The 17,405-nt window shown below is 40.2% G+C and overlaps 1 protein-coding gene across 1 annotated transcript; it reads left to right on the forward strand.

Moving 5' to 3' along the window:
- Positions 1-10,355: 10,355 nt before the first annotated feature.
- Positions 10,356-14,630, forward strand: LOC306824338 (voltage-dependent T-type calcium channel subunit alpha-1H-like). The gene is made up of 6 exons (XM_079344442.1): positions 10,356-10,372; positions 10,797-10,971; positions 11,737-11,888; positions 13,785-13,866; positions 14,094-14,215; positions 14,306-14,630. Exons 2-6 carry the CDS (start codon positions 10,821-10,823, stop codon positions 14,312-14,314), a joined length of 516 nt encoding a protein of 171 aa, XP_079200568.1. The 5' UTR covers positions 10,356-10,372; positions 10,797-10,820; the 3' UTR covers positions 14,315-14,630.
- The last annotated feature ends 2,775 nt before the right edge of the window (positions 14,631-17,405 follow it).

Raw genomic sequence — 17,405 nt, forward strand, 5'->3', positions numbered from 1 at the left:
TTTTTGTGGAGGTGCTGAACTTTTGGAGTTTTTTGCCTTGGTTCTCTGGATCTTTCAACCACTGTGGGTTCTACTGGGATTGTTGAGGGCAGGGATCTGCATGATCCAGTCGGCATGGATCAGTTCATGTTTGAATGACTGGGAGAAGACGACTGTCAACTCAACCTCTCTACTCCAAAAAACCCTGGACAGGTGATACCCCCCCCCTCTCTCTCTCCTACCTCATCTCCAGACTTCCCCTGTTTTCCCAAACCAGGCTCCCCTTCCTTTTTACCCACTATAAGATACCCACTCACCCACACACACACACACTCCCCCACACACACCCTCTCAGCTCTCAAGCCCCTTTTGCTTCATTAATGTATGTTTTCCTTTTTTGAACGGACATAAACTTTGGACTGTTTTTTGAGGGTTATAAAACCCCAAAGTGTTGGGACATTTTTGGTTATGTTGTGTTTCAAAAGTTACCCAAAGAATGAAATGTTTGTTTGTCCTGAATTTGTGTTAAATATATGGATTTCAACTTGATTTAATTTTGCTTCGTAGTGTGCTTTAATTTACTTTCATACAATGTATTGACGGACTTAGTGGTCTGTCTGGCGCCCAATTTAATACACCCTTAAGTTACGCTACAGAAATGGCGCCCAATGTGGGGCCCGACTGCTATTAATGATGATTTTCTTTTCCTTTTGTATGTGTGACCTGGTTCATATTTCCCTTTTGAAATACAATCATGATGATGTCTCTGATTAACTGCTGGTTTTGCATATAATGTGGGGTTTGGGGAATTTAATCAAGCTTTGAAAGGTGTGTTTTTCAGGGATATGCATTGAGGTACTGTACTGCTTTATGGGGTAAATAATGGCTGAATTTAATCAGTCTGCACTTCTTCATGGTACGGTTTCTTTTGATATAGAGACACCTGAAGCACCTAATATTCATACTCCCTTAAACCTACAAGCACCAAATCAAACATATTTTCAAACCCCAGCCCAAGTTTTCATGCCCAAAGCATTACCAAAGGTACAGTTTTCTCCTTTTCCTCCCCCAGAGCAACTCAATATGTCAGTTCAATCCTTGGTTTGGGAGCATGAAACAGGGATTCCTCAAAATCCACAATACTGGACTGCTCCACCACCAGCAGAGGGTAGAAAAGAGACCCTCCTATCTTCATCTTCTCGTTCAATGTCTCATTGTGGCTTACCTGGGGAGCTCGAAACACCTGCAAAAGGATGGAATCAAATGGCTGTAAAAACTCAGGATACATGGAAGAAAATTATGGAAAAAATGGAGGACCAAGACAAGGAGATGAAAAAACTGATAAAGTGTGTTGATGAACATCAAACTCAAACTAAGGATCAAATCCAAACCTTAGTGGATCAAAACAAATATCACTCCTCACATCTTAACTCCACTATAACCACCACCACTGAAAGAATTGAAACTCAAATGGATCAGCTGATAAAAGGTTTTAAAACTGTGATCACGGAGGAAGTGAAAAATTCTGAAAGCTCTCTTTTGTCAGAGATCCGGTTCATGATGGAACAACGACAAGTGGAAATGCAACAAGATATGTGCACAATACATAAAAATGTGCAAGACAATAATGGTAACTTAAATAAAGGGATCGACTACTGTGTAACACAGATAAACAGGCTTTCTACAAAGGTGGAACAGTTGGAAACCAGTTTAAAGGAACAGAAATGGGATCATGGAAAAACACGGACCGATCTTGAACAAAAACCTGATTCTGAACTTTGTCTGCACCCTGTAAGTGTTGATTCAAACAAAAAGGAATCCCACTTAGATAAAACAACATCAAGATCTTCCACCATCATAAAAGGGGATCATATCAAATTAATGTTTCCAACCTATGGGAAACCTCATGATGACCCAGATCCTTTAAATTATTTGTCTAAATGTCGTGATTTTCTTGCTCTGCAACCATTATCTGATGCCGATCTTTTAGCAACTTTCAGAACGGTTCTTCATGGTACAGCCCGAGACTGGTGGGAAATAGCTAAGTGCAGAGTAAACACATGGGAGGAGTTTGAAACAGCTTTTCAGTCGGCCTTTCTTGCTGAAGATTATGAGGACGAGTTGGCGGAACGAGTAAGAAATAGAAAACAAGGAGAAGAAGAAAGCATACGGGACTTTACTTTTTCTTACAGAGCACTGTGTAAAAGGTGGAATTCCTCTCTCCCTGAGTCTTCCATCGTAAGATGATTTTGAAAAGTATCGGACCCTACCTTGCGAGCCAACTCAGAGGTAGAGTAAGCGATGTTGACAGTCTTGTGCGGCTTGGTCATCAACTTGAAAAAGACTTTGAACAGCAACAAGAATACAATCAAAAGGCACACATCAAAAGTCTAGGTGTGTCTCACAAAAATCCGAAACCTGTCTACAACAAACCCGTCGAAAATCCCGTGCTATGCTGGAGATGCAATGGTCAACACCCCCCTGGTCAATGTCCAAACTATAAATTAACTATGCCTAACCCCTCCAAAAATGTATCAAATGGTGCCCAAAACAAACATGCCTCTCGACCATCTCCTAACCCTGGATTTTCTCGCAATATTTCTATGTCAGCTGTTACATCGGGAGAACCCAAACAAGAAAACAAGGGTCTTGAACCTAACAACCACAACCATCCCCTGGGACGTTTTGTTAAACCTGAACAACTTGTGGTACCCCTTACAATAGGGACATGGCGGGGAAAAGCCATAGTGGATACAGGAGCGAGCTATACTCTTAACCATGAATACCTTTGGATGGAGCTTGGAGGAGCTAGGAGTGACCTTCAGCCCTGGTTATCAGGTCCCCTGTACTTAGCTAATGGTGAGGAAGCAAACCCACTTAGGTGGAATGAAATAGGAACTGATATCCATGGGAATATAACCACCTTACCAGCTGCAGTGTTGGCCCCTAAAGCCCTTCTTTATGGTGTTGTCCTCGGACTGGATTATTTGTTTCTTAGTGGAATGCAAATAAATGTCATAGATATGGTTTACAGTTTCTTACTCCTCCCCTTTCTTTCTTGTTTTTTTTATTATGAAAGAATAGACGGTTTAATGTCAAACCCATATCTTATTCTTTTAAACAGTTTTACTTACTTTAAGTAAAACTGTTTAAAAGAATAAGATATGGGTTTGACATTAAACCGTCTATTCTTTCATAATAAAAAAAACAATGAAAACAAACAAACTAGTCCAACCCCTCAGTCGTCTACCCTTTTCAGCCTGGCGGTGCCCGCCTACCAGAAATGATCCAAATCCAACAGAAACAAAATCAAGAAAGAAAGGGGAGGAGTAAGAAAAAATTGAAAAGTGTCTCTTTGATCAGCTCGGTCCCTCCTCCACAACTCTATCGGGAACCTGTGCATCTGGAGGTTGCAGATTATATCCAACTTGTTGTAACCAGTGCCCACATAACAGACCCTGACAAACAACAACTGCTAGAATTACTGGAGTCAAATCATGAAGTTTGTACACATCAACCAGGAACAACGGAGGTTCTGCAACACAAGATATATACTACCAGTAAACTACCTGTCAAGCAAAAGCCTTACCGTATGTCTCCAGTCAAACAAGCAATTGTAAAAGAACAATTGCAAGAGATGTTGGCAATGGGTGTAGTGGAGCCTTCTCATTCAGGATGGGCTTCTCCAGTTGTTCTGCCACCAAAGAAAGATGGTGGACACAGATTTTGTGTTGACTTTAGAAAAGTCAATGCTGTCACAGAAACTGACGCTTACCCTCTTCCAAACATTAATGAAATCCTGGAATCACTGTCTGGTGCTGCAATCTTTTCTACAATAGACCTGAATAGTGGTTACTGGCAGGTACCTATGGATCCAAGTAGCAAGGATGCAACTGCTTTCATCACCCCCTTTGGGTTGTACCACTTCAATGTGATGCCTTTCGGTCTCAAAAATGCACCCGCTACCTTTCAGAGGTTGATGGAAACCGTCTTGGGAGATTTGAGAGGAATGATTTGTCTGGTCTACTTAGACGACATTATTATCTATTCTTCTTCTGTGTCTCAGCATTTGAAGGATCTTCAGAAGGTGTTGGAGAAACTTAACGATGCTGGACTGACAATCAACCTAAAGAAATCAAGATTCTGCTTACAGGAACTGAAATTCCTGGGTCATATTGTCAGTGGTCAAGGGATTTCTGCTGACCCAGAAAAAATCAAAGCTGTCCAGACCTATCCAGTACCTAAAAATCTAAAGGAGGTACAGCGATTTCTTGGGCTCACCGGATGGTATCACAGATTTGTACCAGACTTCTCCAAAATAGGCGAGCCAATAAATTCTCTCAAAAAGAAAGGAACAAAATTCCACTGGAGTCAAGAGTGTCAAACTGCTTTTGAACGGTTAAAAGCCAGTCTGATTGTTCCTCCCATTTTAGGTCATCCAAACCTCAGCCTTCCATTCATTGTTTACTGATGCCAGTGAGACAGGACTTGGAGCAGTCCTAACTCAAAAACGGGAGGGAAATACAGAGGAAGTGCTTGCATATGCTAGTAGAACTCTGAACCAAGCTGAACGAAACTACTCGGCAACCGAAAAGGAATGCCTTGCAGTGATTTGGGCTTTGGAAAGATGGCAACATTACCTTGAACCAAAACTATTTACAGTTCTCACTGATCATTCTGCTCTACAGTGGGTTTTGAGTTCCACCAAAACTACCAGCCGTCTAATCAGATGGGCTCTACGATTGCAGAAATTTGACTTTGTTGTTGAGTATCGGAAAGGACGATTGAATGTTGTGCCTGATGCTCTCTCTAGGATACCTACCTGTGGAGTCTGTAATCTTGTAGCAAGTAAAAAAAATGTGGATACATTTCCAGTGACTCTTGACACGATTTGGGAAGAACAACACAAAGATCCCGAAATTGAGAGAAACGTTCAAGATTTAGCAGAAAATGCAGCCTTGGATTCAAATTATGCCATCTTGGAAGACAAAGTGTATTTCAAAAAATATCTGAACGACAATCAATACCACTACCGCATCTTCATTCCAAAGAGCTTAATTCCTCACATGCTGAATGCTTTCCATAGCATCCCGCTGAGTGGCCATCTGGGAATCTTCAAAACCTACAAAAGACTTCAAGAGGTTGTTTTTTGGCCAGGATTGTGGAGAGATGTTAAACAATATGGGAAATGTTGTTTGACCTGCCAGCGCCTAAAAGCAGATAACAGAAAACCTGCAGGGAAACTACAACAAACAGTGGTGACAAGACCCAATTCAATGTTGGGAGTTGATATAATGGGTCCTCTACCTCGGAGCCCTGAAAGAAATGAGTATCTGTTGGTATTTGTGGACTACTTCACCCGATGGGTGGAACTCTTCCCTCTCAGAGTCGCCACAGCGCAGAACATTGCAAAAATTCTTCGAAAAGAAATGGTCTCCAGATGGGGTGTTCCAGATTACATCTTGTCTGACAGAGGGTCACAGTTTGTTTCCTCTGTCTTTAAGGAAGTCTGTGCGCAATGGACAGTAATACCTAAGCTCACCACAGCATACCATCCTCAGACAAACTTGACGGAACGCATAAATCGTACATTAAAAAGCATGATTGCATCATATGTGGAAGACAATCATAAGAACTGGGATAAGTTTATTTCAGAATTCCGGTTTGCAGTGAATTCTGCAGTTCATGAAACAACAGGAGTTTCACCAGCCAAGTTGCAACTGGGGAGGAAGTTAAAAAGTCCAATGGATAAAATTCTGCAAAGAGATGTGCTAAAGCCAGACACAGCAGGATATGATGTTGTCCATCAGTTGACACAGCTTCATGTTAAGGACAGTGTGGAGAAGGCACAGAAACGACAGTTGAGGAACTATAATAAAACAAGGAGAGATGTTAAGTATAAACCAAAGGACAGAGTGTGGGTCAGAAACTTTCCCCAGTCCTGTGCAAAAGACAAATTCATGGCTAAATTGGCTGCAAAATGGAAAGGCCCATACAGAGTGACAACAAAGCTTGGACCGCTAAATTACCAAGTGGTAATGGAAGAGACTGGTCAGGACATCCGAACAGTAAATGTCTGCAATCTCAAACCGTTCTATCCCTGTGCGGAAGATGGAGATAAACAGGAGAGGCAAAGGATTGTCGACGTTCTCCAAGACTCGTCAGGGGATGAGGAGTTTTTTGGCTTTGAAGAATAAGTCATGTAGGAAACCAAGCAAATGAAAAAAAAATCAACTAAAGAGAAGAAAAGTTCTTTTTTTTTTTTTTCATCCAGCAGGGGAGAGTGTAGCAGTCAGGGTGCAGAGGCAACCTGCTGCACAGCAGAGGAAAAAAGGGGCGTGTCTTGAAGGGAAGAAAATTAGGAGTGATTGCACCTGGGAAAGGTGTGAGAGTGGAAAGAGGAAAAAAGGGGCGTGTCTTGAAGGGAAGAAAATTAGGAGTGATTGCACCTGGGAAAGGTGTGAGAGTGGAAAGAGGAAAAAAGGGGCGTGTCTTGAAGGGAAGAAAATTAGGAGTGATTGCACCTGGGAAAGGGATGAGAGTGAAAACAGGAAAAAAGAGACAGACAGTGGAGAAGAAAGGAGAAAGGTGGAAAGGAGGTAAAGCCCTTTAATGTTTTTGTGGAGGTGCTGAACTTTTGGAGTTTTTTGCCTTGGTTCTCTGGATCTTTCAACCACTGTGGGTTCTACTGGGATTGTTGAGGGCAGGGATCTGCATGATCCAGTCGGCATGGATCAGTTCATGTTTGAATGACTGGGAGAAGACGACTGTCAACTCAACCTCTCAACTCCAAAAAACCCTGGACAGGTGATATCCCCCCCCCTCTCTCTCCTACCTCATCTCCAGACTTCCCCTGTTTTCCCAAACCAGGCTCCCCTTCCTTTTTACCCACTATAAGATACCCACTCACCCACACACACACACTCGCCCACACACACCCTCTCAGCTCTCAAGCCCCTTTTGCTTCATTAATGTATTTTTTCCTTTTTTGAACGGACATAAACTTTGGACTGTTTTTTGAGGGTTATAAAACCCCAAAGTGTTGGGACATTTTTGGTTATGTTGTGTTTCAAAAGTTACCCAAAGAATGAAATGTTTGTTTGTCCTGAATTTGTGTTAAATATATGGATTTCAACTTGATTTAATTTTGCTTCGTAGTGTGCTTTAATTTACTTTCATACAATGTATTGACGGACTTAGTGGTCTGTCTGGCGCCCAATTTAATACACCCTTAAGTTACGCTACAACAGCTTAAAACAGGAGAGAAAAGGTTTAAATCAATGAATACTTTATTTGATTTATAACACATTGGCTGAACGGTGGTTCAGTTTTAAAAGTGAGGAGGTTACAGGTTTGAATCCCTGTCTGACAGGAGTCTCTCTGTGAGTAGTTTGCATGCTCTCTTCCTTCCACAGTCCAAAATTGTTCACTGAGAGGAGAACAAAGTAAGGGAGACCCTCAGGTGAGCTGGCAGGGGTATCTGTATCAGCCATCTTTCTTCTTCCTTGTGTCTAAAAAAACAATGAGATAAACATCTTAGACAAGGAAAAGAACCAGAGAAAAGGTCCATCCAAACAGAAACCTTAATGAAACAGATTCATTTACCACAGTTATGCACAGAAACATATACTCTCACATATACTCAATGTTTGTGTCAATGTACATAGAACTGAAGTAACTACTGACAGCAGATATAACTTTAGTACTATGTGCACCACTACTTTCTATCATATAACATATTTTCACCAGCATATGTTAGATCTGTACACAGCTTATGTTGCTAACTTAGCTAATAATAGTTTTAGTTCGTTTTTTGCCAAAAATAAAAGGTTTAATAACCCACACAGTTAAAGAAGATAGATAGATAGATAGATAGATAGATAGATAGATAGATCCTGAGGGAAATTCAAGGCATCCAGTAGCAATATATAAGACATACAGGACACGAAAAAACCGTTTAAATTCAGTAATTAATATAAAAAGTGTGATTTTCTTAATGAACTACGTTTAGATATTTGACTTGAAATATATGGTGGTTTTGTACTCACCTCTATGGTCGGTAGATGAATTTCTCTCCGTAAAGATTCTTAAGTTCTTGGTATAGCTGGGCTGCGTAAGCTATCAGAGCGGTACGCTAAATGGGCGGGGCGTGTTGCCAGGGCTCCTCCTGCCGGACCCTACTGCGCAGACTCTGGTTGCAAATGACGTCAAAATTCCAAGATGACAGCGCCCATGAGGGCCGTAAAAAAGCTTCACGAACGTAGAACGGAAACAGCTACAGTCCACACCCACTGGTTTTGATAAACATTGGAGTTGGTGTTTGTGTTTTCCAGGGTGATCAAGTGAGCTCCCAAACTAAAGCTGGCTGTGGAAGCTCTGATTGCCTCGGTTAAACCCATCGAGAACATCGCTCTCATTTACTGTGCCTCCTTCTTTTTCTTTGGCATCCTCGGAGTGCAGATAACAAAAACTCACAAGGCACGATTTTGCGGCTGTGGCCAGTTCTGTTTAGAGTTCAGTACAGTGAACAAATAACACTTCAGACTTTCAACCTTGGTCTTCTTTTCTTTAAAACACTTCAGTTTTTCAAAGGGAAGTTCTACTACTGCCTGGGTGAGGACACAAGAAACATTACCACTAAGAGTGAATGTCTGATGGCCAACTTTACATGGACACGAAAGACGTTTAACTTCAACAACGTGTCTCAGGTACAGAAAAATAAATTCATTGTTTCACTGTCCTTTGAAAATATCAAATTATATTTTGGGGTATTTAATCTTAATATATATTGTTGAGAAGAAGAAAATGACTATTGTAGACTTAACATTATTTTAATGTTTCCTTTCAGGCTCTGATGTCCTTGTACTTGTTTACTCTATGGATGGCTGGGTGAACATCATGTATGATGGACTGGATGCTGTGTCATGACCACTGCTTAATCCTGGCCTGCAGTGTGTGTGTTCTTGATTGCAGGAGTGGACTCAGGTGTGTAGGAGTTGGGCTGCAGCTGCTCTTCATCTTCAATCAACTCTGCTACAAATACTGGGCTTCAACTCCACCACTCTGCCAGATCTACGGGTCTTTTTCAAACCGTCCACTACACCCTAGCCCTACCCACTACCCCTCCGTTTGAGCGTCCACGTGGAAGGCCCGCCATATTAAGTTCGTCTCAAACCACTTAGCGGGGAGTGGTAGTGGGCCATAAAACCCTCCGCCAGCGAGTCTGCACCGATGCCCACTTGATGATCCCGTGTAACGCCTATTGCGTCCGGTAGTCACAGAAGGAGTGACCTATACAAAACTAAGTTCCGTGTGTTAGTGTTTGTACAAACCAAAACACTGCTCCAACTAAGATGGACATTTAATATCATCATACAGACGTTAACAACTTCACGTGTTTATTGTTTTAAAGGATCAAATAAAAGCCTCCTCTTCTTTTCTTCCTTCTGTTGACGTGTTTATTTCATTGTGTTTCATATTTAAAGGGACTGTTACAAAAACTAAAGAATATTAAATCATGTTGCAGACAACTTCTCACTGTTATTTATTTATCATTGTTTTACTTTCGATTTCTTTGTAAAACTTATTTCCAGCGACAAAAAAATAAACGTCTTGCAGCTGTGATGTTCATTTATAGTCTCCTTGTCTGTGCTTTCATTGACGACAACCTGTTCTTTGATATTATAATAAATTAACTAAACATTAAATTATAAATTACAATAAAGAAAGTGGGCTCCATCTGATCGTTTTGCTATAAGTCTACGCTAATATAAATTTACTAGAGAAAAATAATCTACATAAAGACTTTTACAGAATGTATTACGTACATTAATAATAAGCCGTTCCCCTAGGATGCCGCTGAGTAACCATGGTAACACACACTTCCTGTTTCCACCTGAGAGTGAAGTTTGTCCCAAAGCCTGCTGCTGTATTTCTACCCTACACCTGGATGGAGGGGACTTCATTCAGCTGCGAGTGTGACTCCGTCACGGAGGGGGAGTGTGTAGGGGTTGGTTTGAAAAAGGCCCTGCGACTCTGTTTACGCAGTCAGTCTTGTTCTCGCTGCTTATCAGAAAATCGGTTTCCTATTGTTCTGTACTTATCATTCTAAACCTTGTTCTCCTTCGTTGACAGTTTCCCGGCGCTCAACTCCTGCCTCCATCCCACTCCTGCATCTATCTGGATTCCTCAGTCAACTCTTCACCCCAGCAAACCCAAACGCACCAGCTCGACTCGGCCCTTGACCCTCCCCTGAACTTCAGGATCTTCATAGAGTCCTGTTGGTCATTAAACTTCCTTTTGCACCTGCTTCCTGCCTCTGACTCTGTGTTCTGCATTTCTGGGTTCTCGAACTCTTAGCCCTGCCTAACATGCTGTGGGAGTAGACAAACAGGTATTTTAGCGAGCCACTAAAAATATTACAGGTAAAAGTAAACGTTAAGGTCACTTACAAACACTGCATGATATGTCTTATAAAAGCTCCACCTGTGTTTAAACACAACTCTATACAACAGTATATCACGTCCTTCTACAGCTGCGCTTCCACATGAAGCTCTTCTGTTTAAATTAGCTGCCTACATTGGTTTCCTGTAAAATTGCCCAAGGCAATCAAACAACCGAGGTTATTTTTCCAGCACACATTTAAATCAAGTGTGAATTGAATGAAAAGAAAATCCAGAGAGATAGTGAAAGCAGATCTCTAAATGTACAGAGAAAGACACTGAATGCACTCTGAAGACAGCAGAGTAATAAATCTGTTATTTTATTTCTCATACATAAGAAACTATCATTGTATGCCTCATCTCTTTTTCTCTCAGCCTGTGAAGAACAACAATGAATGGATGCTTCTGTTTTTCATCGCCTTCATGATCATGAGCTTCTTCCTCCTTGATATGTTCATCGGTGTAATGGTCGATACTTTCCACGACTGTCAGCAGAAACAAAGAGATGAAGTGTCAAAAAAGGAAGAAGAAGGAGAAGACCATTGCAGAGGTAACAAAGCTTAGTGACAGCTCTTTGGTCGTGTGTTACTTGGAGAATTAGATACACTGTTAATGTACAAGTAAATGGTAAATGGACTTGAGCTTGTATACGATTTTCTAGTCTTCTGACTACTCAAAGCGCTTTTACACCGCAGATCACACCTACCCATTCACACTGATTATGTGGCCCATCCAGTAACTAATTCCATTCACGCCCAAGGACACGTCAGACATGTTGCTCGCAGGAGCTGGGGATAGAAAAACCCTCGACCTTTTGAGGGACGACTCTACCAACTGAGCCACAACTCCTCTCAACAGGGATTGTCTTCAGGGAGATGTGCAGCTTGTTCCACTGGGATGTGGCTATATTTAATATATAATAGGAAAAAAAACATAATACAGTAGTACATAAACAGAAATGTAAAGAATTGCTCCTTGAGTGCTACCTTTGCATCCAGATCTAGACTCTTTTGGAGAGGATATATCGATAGCCACAATCCTCAATACTCGCTGACAAACTAGTTGGCTATGTTAGTGGTTACTTCCAGTATTTATACTTTGTAGGCAGATGACAGATAAAGCACCCTTGCTGGATATGAACCTGTGCCGCTGTCAGCTGAATGGTACTTGCTCTACGTTTGAACTACTGGAACATCTCGACAGTCTTGTTTATTGAACCTTGTGAAATGCACAGTATATATTTTTGCAAAAGCCAAGGAACGCTCTCATGTTAAAATGTGATGACTTATCTGATTGTAAGTGTGTGATGTTTCAGAACCTGAGAAGATTCCCTATTACAACAAATACTCCAAACTGCTTCGGTCCATCCACACTCTGTGCACCAGCAGGTTCCTGGACCTGTTTGTGACACTCATGATCCTACTATGTGTCATGGTGATGGCTGCTGAACACTATAATCAACCGTGGGTAATTTTATATCACGCATGGACGTGCGCACACACACACATAAACACAGTTTTCCAATCTAAATACAACATCAGTGTGAATTGAATATTTGACTGAAGTCATAAACAAACCTGTTTCTGTGTTTTCAGTACATCAGGAAATTCACAGAGTTTTCCTACTATGTGTTCACCGTTATCTTCTTCATCAAGGTCCTGCTCAAGCTTGTGGCATTGGTGCTCTGAGGTTCATGAAAGACTAGTAAGATGCTTCATTAATCAAATACAGTGCATGTTTGTTTCTTAAGTGTAACCCTTCTTCATTTTTGTGTTTAGATGGAATCTGCTAGATGTCATGATAGTCTTGGTTTCCATCATAAACATTCTTGTAAGCCAGATGAAAATGGCAGCAAATCTTCCCAATCCCAACATCTTGAGGATCTGCAGGGTGCTCAGACTGGCACAAGGTATATCTGTGCTCTTTAAAGTGTTCCTATGAGATAGTTTGCAGAGTGATTTTTAATTCTGAATATTCACGTTTTCTTAAAGAATGCCTCAAGGGAGGGACATCAATCGATCAATGATTATTTGTATAGCATCAATTTACAACATGTTATCTTGAGAGGCTTACGGTTTTCTTAATTGTTTACACACATTTTCTGAAAGTGTGCCTCATACTCTCAGAACTCCACAAACAAATCCAAAATAGCACACACAATGGGAAAAAACCCTCAAGTCTCCTGCAAAATGAAACTTCACATTCAAAATAAGATTTCTTCTCAAAATGGTATTTTGTTTGCAAATGACACAAACCATCATTTGAATAGACATTCATGAGAACCAATTGGATGCTGATGAGCTCAATGTAAAACACTATGATGAATGGAAAACACTTCTTCTCCATTCATCATAATGGCTTAGGCCTTTTTTTGTTCCGTGTTACAGTTACTACAGACAGTACATACGTAACACTTTTGAGAATATTGTTTTTATACTCTGAACACACAAATAAATACATGCATATCATATATATTCTATTTTATTTATATTTTATTTTTCCCACAAAAACAATGTGTACATCCCAACCAACACAAACTTGCACATACAAATCTAAAGAATGTATAGTATACAGTAAAAAAAACACCAAAAAAAAACTATGCTGTATGCTCTCTTCTTTTCTGGTCTGGCCACAGAACCTCATCCACATAGCAAGCAATGTTTTCCCTGGCCAAGCTTCAAGGGAAATATCGCCTTGCATGAAAAGAATCAACTGCTACGCATCTCCTCATGCCTCTTCCATAGCTTGGAGAAGGGGTATATCCAGGCAGAAAAAAATTCAGTGTTGATAAGCTTACCTTGTCAATATTTTGAAATATCTCATGCGTCTCATGAGAAAACATTTTCCTTTTCATCCCTCTAGTTCCTATTGTCCACACTTCCTTTTCAGGTCATCAGTATGTGTGTGCACATTGTTTGCATGTTATTTATAACTACTGTACTACTAACTCTCTTTAGTGCTGAAGACAAAAAAGACAAGAGTTATACTAAAAACCATCATCAAGACTCCGTCACAGGTAGACACACACACACTCTCACACAGATTTTGTAGGTGTATTCTTCTTATTTTAAACTTGTATTTTAAACTTGGTTTTTTATTTGTCACCGTTATAAGCATGCTCTCGTTTTCATATTTTTTACCCTGTAGTATATCTTTCATTGGCTAGTTTTTGCACATTAAGAACAGTTCACTTGTTTAAAAGAGTAATAATTACAAATGCAGGCTGTCTATAACTTCTGCCCGTGTAAAATAAATAAAAATGCTCCAGGTCTATAAGGTCCATGGTCTCTGACTGAGGATTCACATGATCTACTTTGTAGTGTTTTTCTTATTCAAGAAATCTAACCTGTATTTGGATTCCAGGTTGGAAACATCTGTCTCCTCTTCACCTTTTTTTTTTTTTCAATCTATGCTGTGTTAGGAGTGGAGCTGTTTGGAAAGCTGGGTACGTCACACATTTACACACCAGCTGACTGCAAGCTAAATTTCAATGGACCGCTAAAACATTTGAAAATACACAGAATCATCACTGTTGTGCTGAACTTAAAGCTGATATAGTCTGAATATTTCATTGTGCGGTATGAATAATCGCCTAACTCAAACATCTCTCTGAAGAATTTCTTAGAGCAGCACATAGAGTGTCTGTTCTTGTGTGTTTTTGTTCTGTGTCAGAATGCACCAATGATTACTGGTGTCAGGGATTTAATCAACACACCAACTTTAAAAACTTTGGCAAAGCCCTCCTGATGCTCTACCAGGTGTGCACAGGAGACAATTGGAGCGGGTTCCTCAAGGTAGGCACAGATAAATCCTGTAACTAAAGATGTAAAGACCCGGCAGGTTGAGTCTCCAGTCCCCGTGTCTGACCCCTGACTCTTTTTTAGGACACATAGAGGGAATGTCCTTCGACTGCCGCTGCCTGTCTAAGCTACCTGCCGTCGGTCTCCCAGTTATATTTTGTGAGCTTTGTCATCATTTCCCAGTTTGTGCTGGTTAACCTGGTGGTGGTGTCCATTATGATGGCACTTGAAGAAAGCAACCAGGTACTACACTCTCAAACTCCTAACATATATCATGGCAGAGGAATTGTTTGTCCCTGTCTTATAAATAGGATATTGAGCTGAAACATCCAAGTCAGCCCGCAATAGAGCCCTTGACCCCTTTTTTAAATATGAAATTTTAGAACGACATCGAAGTGTAACAGAATAATATTTTGGCATTTCAGAGAAAACTTACCAATTTCTTTCTCCCCCTGGAGGAGGAATCAAACCAGCACCCAGAGCTGGAGTCGAAGTTTACGGGGGTGAATGGTACACACAGGGTCCAGCCACGACATTGCAGAGGAGTCCGGCGTCAGAGACGCTTTGTGAATGTAAAGTCCAGATAATTTGAAGAAAACGGTGTTCAAACCTGAAAATAATTTTCCTCCGTGTCTTTTCAAAGTTTTTTTTTTTGGTTCTTTTTACTTATTACTCTTGTTTATTATTAAACTTTTTATGTGCTGCCCTCCCTGCTGCACTCATCTCTAAAAAAATGTGCTTCTTCTTCCACTCTTTGTTATCTTTAAAGGTTATCCACATAGGTATACATGTTGTGTTTCCTCTTTGGACTTCTGCATCACCCTCTTTACAGGTATAACTTAGCCAATTATTCACCCTGTACTTAATGCTGCTGAAAACTGTTTCAATACAACAGGACCACATGACACCAATCCAGGCCTTCCTGCATTGTCCACACTGCACATTTGGCTGAAAACAACTCAAAAAAGAAAAACAAACCCTGGTCAACTTAAATATAATATGCTACACTTTTGTTTTCATTGAAATGATTACAAAAGCAGCAACACAAGTTCAAACTTCAGGAAATGGGACAGGGTGAGCTCTTCTAGCTGGAAATCCTGGCACAACTCTCCAAGTTCTTTGTGGGGTAGCTGCAAAGTCTCTGATGTCCTGTATTCAAGAACAGTCATAGGAAGCATGCTAGATTTAGGGATGAATTCGTTGTGGTAAGGCTCCCTAGCCATCAGTGCTGCACTCCTTGGACAATTTTTGCTTACGGTCTCAAAAAACCTAGCATATGTTTCTGACCCTCTCTTCACTCTTGGACATGGAAGTGACTTCCCAACCTTGTTTTGATTTTTTTTTCTTGTAAGACTCAGACGCTGAAAACGTTCTTGTTTCTTAAAAGTGGTTGTTTGGCAATTATCTTCATCGTCTTATTTTTTCCCATATTCATGTATAAGTTTTAAAGATTAAAAGTACACGTTTTTATTTCAACTGACATATAAAAGCTAAAGGTAGTAGGGTAAACAACACAACATTCACAATACCCACCACCTAAATAACACTTAAAAAAAATAAAAAAAATAAAATTAAAAAAAAAGGAGAAAGGAAAGGAACATGTTAAATATTTAAAAGGTCCCAGGGTAATGGACTTTTGTTTTTCATGTCCATGTTTTTTCTTCTTCTGAGGTAACAAATAATATTCTTATAAACGGAGTCACTGGAAATCATGCGCTGATTGATGACAACTTTTGCTTCGGTTATCCAGATAAATGTGTGAATCACGCACATCACCAGTCAGAACAGTCTCCGTTTGTCATCAGTAAAAGACTCCGAAAACAAACCATACGTAACAGATTTATAAATATGAACAACTTTAAAACCTACATCAGCCAGTTTTGATCTGACTTCCTTTGTTCTATAGCAGTGGATCAACAGATGTTCTAAAGTTTCATCCTCTGCACAGTTGATCATGGGACACTTTTTTGTTTTAACAAAACAACTCCACAGAACAACTGCTCTCACTGGAAGTCTGTTAACAGAGACTGACCATGCAGTGTCCCAGAGGCGCTCAGACAGTAATTTAACCTGTACATTTTTAGATATCTGAACACACTCAGCAGGATTTACATGTTTGTATTCGATTAAGTCATTTTAAATTTCATAGATTTCTTTACTGGAGGAAGTAGTCCAATTTATATTTAAAAATTCACATTGTGTTTTAAAATCGCCAAATAACAGTTTATAGTAAGGGATTTTTGTTCTTGCTCTCGCTTTTAATTTGTTCCATTTTGTTTTATCTCCACCCGTCCACGCAGCGTTCCTGTTCAACGCGCTGGACACATTTTTTATAAAGGGAATTTTCAACAATAAGTTAAGGTCAGGTGCAGCCAAACCTCCATTTTGTTTACTTTTGTACATAAGAGATCTTTATGTAACTTCTCTATTGGTTCCCCAAATAAGTTTGACACAGATTTTATTTAACAAAATGATTATTTTTGGAGGTGGAGGAAACAGTTGAGAGGAACAATAATTTGGACACGATGTAAGTTTTAACTATATTCACACGGACTTTATAACTGGTGTCTTTATTTTCCCACTTCAGAACCTCTTCCTTTATCTCACTCTCTTTTTTAGACCAATTTAAAAAGCAACTATCCTTTCCACTAATCCATATACCAAGAACTTTTATTTCTTCTCTTACCTGAACATTAATATCAGTTTTATTCTGCTCTGAGCCTATCCACACAGCTTCAGTTTTATCCTGATTTAAAACAGCACCTGAAGCGCGTTCATAAAGTCGCAATAGAGAGTTCAGAGCGTCCATCTCTCTTTGATTTCTAATGATAACAGTGACATCATCGGCGTAAGCCATAGAAGCCACCCTGAGAGAGTCTCCGATAAGAGCACCTTTAATAGCGCTGTCATTATTTATTCTTTTAATTAATGGACTGATGGCAAGGACATACAAAGCAGCGCTCAATGGGCAACCTTGCTTCACGCCACGGGAGACCTGGAAGGGTTTGGTTAACACACCATTGAAATTGACCTGCACTACAGATTTTACATATAATAATTTAACCATGCTAATGAAGTCAGCTGGGAAACCGTAAGCTTTCATAACGGCCCAGAGATAGTCATGGGAAAGAAAATCAAAAGCTTTTTTCTGGTCTAAACCCAAAATATAGAACTCAGTGTTTTG

Source organism: Symphodus melops, assembly GCF_947650265.1.
Source record: "Symphodus melops genome assembly, chromosome: 5".
Lineage (NCBI taxonomy): Eukaryota > Metazoa > Chordata > Actinopteri > Labriformes > Labridae > Symphodus > Symphodus melops.